At 46.0% G+C, this 6,663-nt stretch overlaps 1 protein-coding gene across 1 annotated transcript in view; it reads right to left on the reverse strand.

Annotated features, from left to right (window-relative positions):
* The window catches only part of RASEF (RAS and EF-hand domain containing), a 39,943-nt gene extending 36,135 nt beyond the window's left edge, over positions 1-3,808 (reverse strand). Inside the window, exon 1 of the mRNA XM_067315723.1 lies at positions 3,459-3,808. Within this exon, the coding sequence (XP_067171824.1) occupies positions 3,459-3,805 (347 nt within the window). The 5' untranslated portion in view covers positions 3,806-3,808. The remainder of the gene's footprint in view (positions 1-3,458) is intronic.
* Positions 3,809-6,663: the final 2,855 nt, after the last annotated feature.

The raw sequence follows: 6,663 nt of genomic DNA on the forward strand, positions 1-6,663 counted from the left end.
ACTTTTATCTACAGCTATCACTGAGAATACGTGCTTTTTAGAGATATAAACTAATGAATGTGTCTAAGTTCTCAGTAAAAGAGATCTCCTATGGCTCACACAACTATACTCCAGTGGGCAACTCGCTACTTGTAAACTAAAGTCATTGCAATCTTTTGTGTTTAATTACTCATTACACTTGATTGAATGTAACAAGCAAGAAGGAGTAGCTGCATTTTAAATAACTTGAATGCCAAAAAAACCAACCCCCATGCAATTCCACTAAAATCTGATTTCACACATTATACTAGGTCACTAGCCTGGAAAGACTTTCCACTTTTTTGTGCTAGCAGCACAATTGCCCACTGAGTATGTGTAAAGACTAAGACAAACAATACTTTGACTCACAGAGACTACCTTACCAAGGAATACAACTGAGTCAGCCCTGAAAATCTGTTTGGACAAGGAAGGAAGCCAAGAGGCAGAAAAAGCTTCTTCCTGCTGCTTGTCCTGTTTAGCATCCAGGGACACAGCCACAACTCCAGCACAGACTTGGATGTTTTACAACATAAGCTAACTGAACTGTGCAACCAACACACCAAACTACAGAAAGGTAGAATCCATCCCATAATAAACCTATTACATTAAGAACAGACTTACTGGATACTGATCTCCATTACCAGCTTTTGCACCCCACTACAAAGGTTTACTTGTGTTTTTTAAAAGCTCATTCACAGAAACGGGCTGAACCGTGTGTATCGGTATCAATAAAAAATTCTCTTTGATTTCCATGGGCACTGATCAAGCTTAAGAATGATATAGACCACAGTTGTTAACTGACTTTAGTCCTATTTTTATCTCACTAGTTCAATATCCTATGCCTTGTTTCTCTCTGCATAAACCAAAATAACATCAAAGCAGATGTGCCAGTGTTTTGCTAGACTGGGGACAGAACACACAGCATCTTGAAGTACTGAATCCCAAAATTCCCATGCAACTGAGACCAGAAATATGATCAACTAACTCCATTCATCTGGGTTTGAGGACTTCCTTCTTTGTGATTACTTTTCTCACGGTTTTCAATGCAAATGTTGTAGCAAAAATATGAAGAATAATAAACTACCATGTGAGAATGCTGACTGTAAACTGCTTTATAGTATTGAAGATATTCAGCCTGGAACATGCTAGTGGGTTTTTCAAAGTATTGTCTTTCACTAAAAAAATGTGAACCAATAAGCAAATAAAAAATAATAATTTAAATAAAAAGATAAACAACTTCTAAGAAGTACCAGCTTGCACTTTATATGGCTTTGTTACATTCTGTTGCTTAAAATCTCTCAGGCCCAGACCTAAAACAATTTCAACTCATTCATTACTTATTCACACAAGTGGTCCTAACAACTTCAGTGGGACTACTCATACGAAAAAAGTTACATACATGTTTCAACGAAGAAGAGATTGGGCCCCAAATGAAAAGAAGCTGAGCTGTAACAAAGCTCTGTTTCCAGTGCTTCAGGACAGGAAAGAGAAAGAACAAGAAAAACAAAGGGCACAGTGTTCTTCAGCTGACGTTGGTACACACCTAACACACAGCCAACTGTGAAAGATGTTGAAAGCTATTTATAAAGCTAAAAACGAATATGAACCATTTACATCAAGTAACTGCCCACCTGATATGCATGTATTTAATTATCAACATCTAGTTCTGTCTGCTTGCAATTGGATGCATAAGAATCACAGTGCAATACAACTAAATGTCTGTACACTCAAGCCAAAGAGAGCTATTCCCATTCCCTCCTGCTATCCTCTTAGACAAACAACTGGACTATATTCAAACTGCTGCTGCAAACATAGCAACCGAGATACTGAGATAGGCTTACTGCCAAAGGACACAGATGCTTTCACAAGCCATCACTGTTCATGAGTCATTTTTTTCCATCTCCTATTGAGTTTCTGTCTGGCTTTAGATTAAGTTATGAATTGCTTCTGCAAACTTTCAGACAAGAAGCCTCCTTTTTCTTTCTTTATAAAAAAGGCATATGTAGTAGGGAAGGCATCATAAAGTAGGTAAGAAACATCAAGATGAAGTTTTGCTATCAAATTTGGGATAAGACTAATCGATGTTATTCACTCTTCCAGACAAAAGGGAAAAGAACAATCTAATCCACCTACACAGAAGAAGATTTTTTAACTAACTGAAAATTTCCTTGAAGAAACTTTTCATCTCAAGATCAGAACACATTTTTAAATGTGGCTAGAGCCATGTTATTGGAGTAGGTAAAGATTTTAAGGTGCGTTATAGGGAGAACTGGATGTTACAAGTTTGCCAAGGATTTGATACATGCTCCTAATAAAGCAACAAATTGTACATTGGATTGGATTGAAAAATTAGAAAGGAATGAATATGCTTTTTATTAGCTTCTGTATCTCTCTCACAGCCAGAACCCACTGCAGCCTTTCATAGTCCCTTTGTATATATTTATGAATCTATTTGGTTACTATTATTTCTTTCGTTTGTCTCTTAACTACATACAAAGCCCTTTATTCAAATTGCGTGTTTTCCAACTTAACTTAAAGTTCTTAAATCAAGCGGAGTTACCCTGTACTTTTTTGGGCCAATAGTTTCATACAAATTTAGAGTGGCTCAAGTTTCAAGCACATTATAGTGAATCACCAAAATGTACCTGTGCAAAATGGAAACAGCTTTCCACTGATCAACCTGTATTAATTTTTATTCCGAAACAAGCTATGTACCATCAGTTTTCTTCACTTCATGTCGAGCCTGCTTGTACTGACATCGGGGGCAAAGGCTCTCACAGACTTCAGGAAGCTCTTCAGCGTGCGAGAGCCACCTGCGCGAACACAGCTAGCTGGCAGGCAGAAGTGGTGTTTGTTTGCATTCACCGGGAAAACGATGCAAGAAGGTAGAGAGGAGGGGAAAAAAAGAAAGAAGGAGGAAAGTCTCATGTGCGGAGTTGGCAGCACTTCGCCTGCAGCCGGTTTCAGCGGCCTGATTTTCCCACGCGGGCCCCTCGCAGGGCAGCGGGGGGCAGGAAAGCGCTCCGAGCGCACGCCGCGACGGGGCTGGCAGCCCTCGGCAGGCACCTGACACCTGCAGGCGCTTCCGCGGCGGGCCGAAGGGCTCACGCCGACCTCCTGCGGCCGCTCCCCGGCTCGGTATTGCATCAGCGGCCGGGAGAAGGGCTGCTCGCCCCGCCGCCCGGAGCAAAGCCAGCGGCTTCCGCGCGGGGCCCCCGGGCCCGGGGGGCCTGCGGCGCAGGGCGGGCAGGAGGCGGGCCCGGCCCCGCAGCCCACCCCACGCCAAACGGCCGCGGGGGCTCCGCAGCCCGCCGCCCGGCCCCGGGGCCGCCCTGCCGCGGTGCCCGCGAGATGGCCGCCCGCCCCGCCCCGCCCTGCCGCTCCCTCACGGGAGCCCCACGGTCGGCTCCCAGCGGTCGGGGGCAGGGCGCGGGGCTCACCTGGGGATGTACCTCGCCTCGTCCCCGAGCCGCCCCTCGAAGTCCCTCCAGGGCTGCTCCAGCCCCCCGGCGCCCCACGCCGCCGCCTCCTCCTCCGGCTCCGGCTCCGCAGGCCGCCGCCGGGTGGCGCCGCGGAAGCCGCGGGCGAACTCGGGGAAGGTGATGGCGCCGTCGCGGTCGCTGTCGAGGCGCTGGAAGATGGCCTCGGCCTCGGCCGGGCGCACCCGCAGCTCGGCGCAGAGCGCCGCGAAGTCCTCCCGCTCGATGCGGCCCGAGCCGCTGGCGTCGCAGGCCAGGAAGAGGGCGCGCAGGCGGGACAGCTCGTCCGCCGCCTCGGCGGGCTCCATGGGCCGCCGTGCCGGGCGGCGCCCTCCTCTGCCGCGGCCCGAGCTGGCGGCGCGACTTTGCCGGGCGGCGCGGCGCGGCGCGGCGGGGCGGGCCGGGCCCCGCTCCGCCCCGGAGCCCCGCCGAGCCGGGAGCGGCCGGCGGGAGGCGGGACCGCGGCCGCGGGAGGGAGGCGGCTGTCGCCCGCCGCCGGGCGGCGCGGGGCGGCCGGGCCCGCAGCCCGCCGCCGCGCTCCTGCCAGGCCGGGCGCTACACGGTCACCGCGACACCTGCTCCGTGTCGCCCAGCAGGACGAAAACAGAGGTTATGCTCGGGGCAGACCAGAGGAGATTCTCCCAGCCACGGCTGCGCTACATACGTTCCGGTTCTCCCTGAGCAGGTTTGGAGTTACACGTGTGCAAGGAATTGCAGAGGAAGTGCGCACTGCTGGCCCCTCACCAGTGATTTAGGGAGGTACTTAGTTAAAACACCATCTTCAACTGCAAATGCAAGAGCTGGTTTCAATACAGTAAACCAAAGGAGTGGGATTTTAGTGCTCGGTATAGAAGAACTAGCATCTTTTTTGACAGAAGTCAAGATTTTCGACTTTCTTGAACTAGTCATTGGTTCTTGAACTCTCAGATTTCCCTGGAAGCAGTTAATTTTTTTAACAAGAATTTTTAAAGTCCCCTGCACTTACTCCCATTTATGGCTTGCCTGCAGGGTTTGCAAAACGTAAACTGCTTACACCAAGTTGTGATAGAGTTAAACGGAATACAAATCCATCTACTAACAAACCTTGTTTCCTTATTGACTAAAGTATATCCCACGGCTAAATACGTGATCCAGCAAGACACAAGTAGTCTGGCTGACCTCTCATTACAATAAATCACATACTGTAAAGGAGGACTATAAAGTGCTCTGCCTGTGAGGTGCGGAATGCCCTCAGACGAAATTATATTCAAGCTTTTGTTTGCTATTTTGTCAGGCATAGACAGACTCAGCCAAAAAGCCTGCCAACAATCTATCTATATTCAATAAAACTATCAGTGAAATGCTCCCTGCAAGTCAGATAAATGTATTTGTTAAGTAATTCTGAATATAAATTTTAGCTTAGAAAAAAAAAGACTGAAGAACTTTAATATATGATTTTACACATTTTTTCACTACATTTCTGTTACATAATTACTAAACTACTAAGAGTAGCAAAAAAGGTATTATTCTTAAATTCTCAGATTCTAGCAAAATCTAGTGTTCCAGTAAAGCAGAGTTAATATAACATAAAGGTCTTTCTATTCCATGTTTTCTCACCTGCAGTATGGCCCACCAAATTTCTGTACCCAAAGAACAGAATATCGTAAAGCCCTTAGGAAGCTAATGAAGAGTTGTTCAGCCATCAAAAGAAACAAAATTAGCTTGCTTACGCCCTCCAGCTCTCTGTTAATGCAAGAGTCTGGACATGAGGCTTTCAGTTGTGACAACCTCTTGAGATGAATTGCAGCAGTCTTATAGGGGTTGAATGTCTCTCATAGACAGCGAGTTCCCACTCAAATCAATGTGTTTGCCTACTTGTTTGCCTTTGTGACTGCAAGCTTGTGTGTGATGTTTGTCTGTATTCTGTATACTGGCCACTCTCTTATTCACTCCTTTGTGCACATCTCTTGTGGTATTGTCTGCCTTGGATTGCCAGTGCAGACGTATGCTTTGGATGTATTGCCCCATCTTTTTTCTCCGAGATTTAACACCAACTTCTCCCAAACCTTTCCACATAATCCTGTTCTTACACAACTTGAGCTTTTACCCTCCTGCTGCAAAGGTCTGCATCTTTGTTTTCTTAAAGAGCTGTATGTTTCTACATATGCAATTGAGTAAATAATACATAGTACTGAAAACAAATGGAAATCTTCATCTCAAGTTTTGAATCAAGCGATGTAAAAACTTGCAATATTTGCCAATATGATGCCTACATGGGGCAGACTTCTGCTTTCATATGCAAGCAATCCCTTGTGAATTCAACGGCTGTCATGAAAGAGACCTTGGCCTTTGGTATCTTCCTTATTTCCACTGCTACAGAAGTTTTGTCACATAAATATCGGGCATTGGGATGAAGTATGGTGTGTATTTTATCATTGTTATGAGACAGGTATATCCTGCAAAACAGATGGCACCAGCACTATTATACAATATCAAGTAACCAGCACTTGCTTTGCAGGCCATAGTTCAGTCAAATGAAACCAGCAAATGAAACTAGTTCAGTCCAAACAAACCAGCAAAGAGGTAACAAGCAAAAGATGATTTTTGATGAGACCTAAGAATGGGCAGTGAGGGCAGGATTCCCAGCAGGGAATGGCAAAACAAGGCTTTGTTCTGAAATTATGTGCCTATAATTAGCAGGATCTGTCACTTCAAATCCGGCTCTGAACTAAATATGCAAAAGCAAAGCATTGCTTCTGTGATCTAGTTGTTTGTATCTGGTACAGGAGGAAACTTCTATTCCTAAGATACCAAGGCTACAGATAGAGAAATACCCCAAGTGTAATTTTCAGTGTTTTATCTCATTGTACCAAACTAGCTTGAGCATCTGTTCTGGCTGAAAAGCCAGAATCAACTAATAATATAAAAACTTATCTTTGAAAACAGTTAGTATCATGCACAGGTATCATACCTGTCATGGCACCGTGACAACTAATTAATAAAACATACTGTTTCTCCATTCAGTGACACAAAGTTTACTGCCACTGCAGTCACCATACACCTCAAAGCACCACAGTCCCAACTGGACCCTCCATCTCTTTCATTTATACCTGTATCTGTTCATGAACCTCCCTCTCTCCCTGCCATCAGGGGAGGAAACACAGCATGTGCAGATGGGTGAAGGGGC

This window comes from Apteryx mantelli, chromosome Z, assembly GCF_036417845.1.
Source record: "Apteryx mantelli isolate bAptMan1 chromosome Z, bAptMan1.hap1, whole genome shotgun sequence".
NCBI classification, from domain to species: Eukaryota; Metazoa; Chordata; class Aves; order Apterygiformes; family Apterygidae; genus Apteryx; species Apteryx mantelli.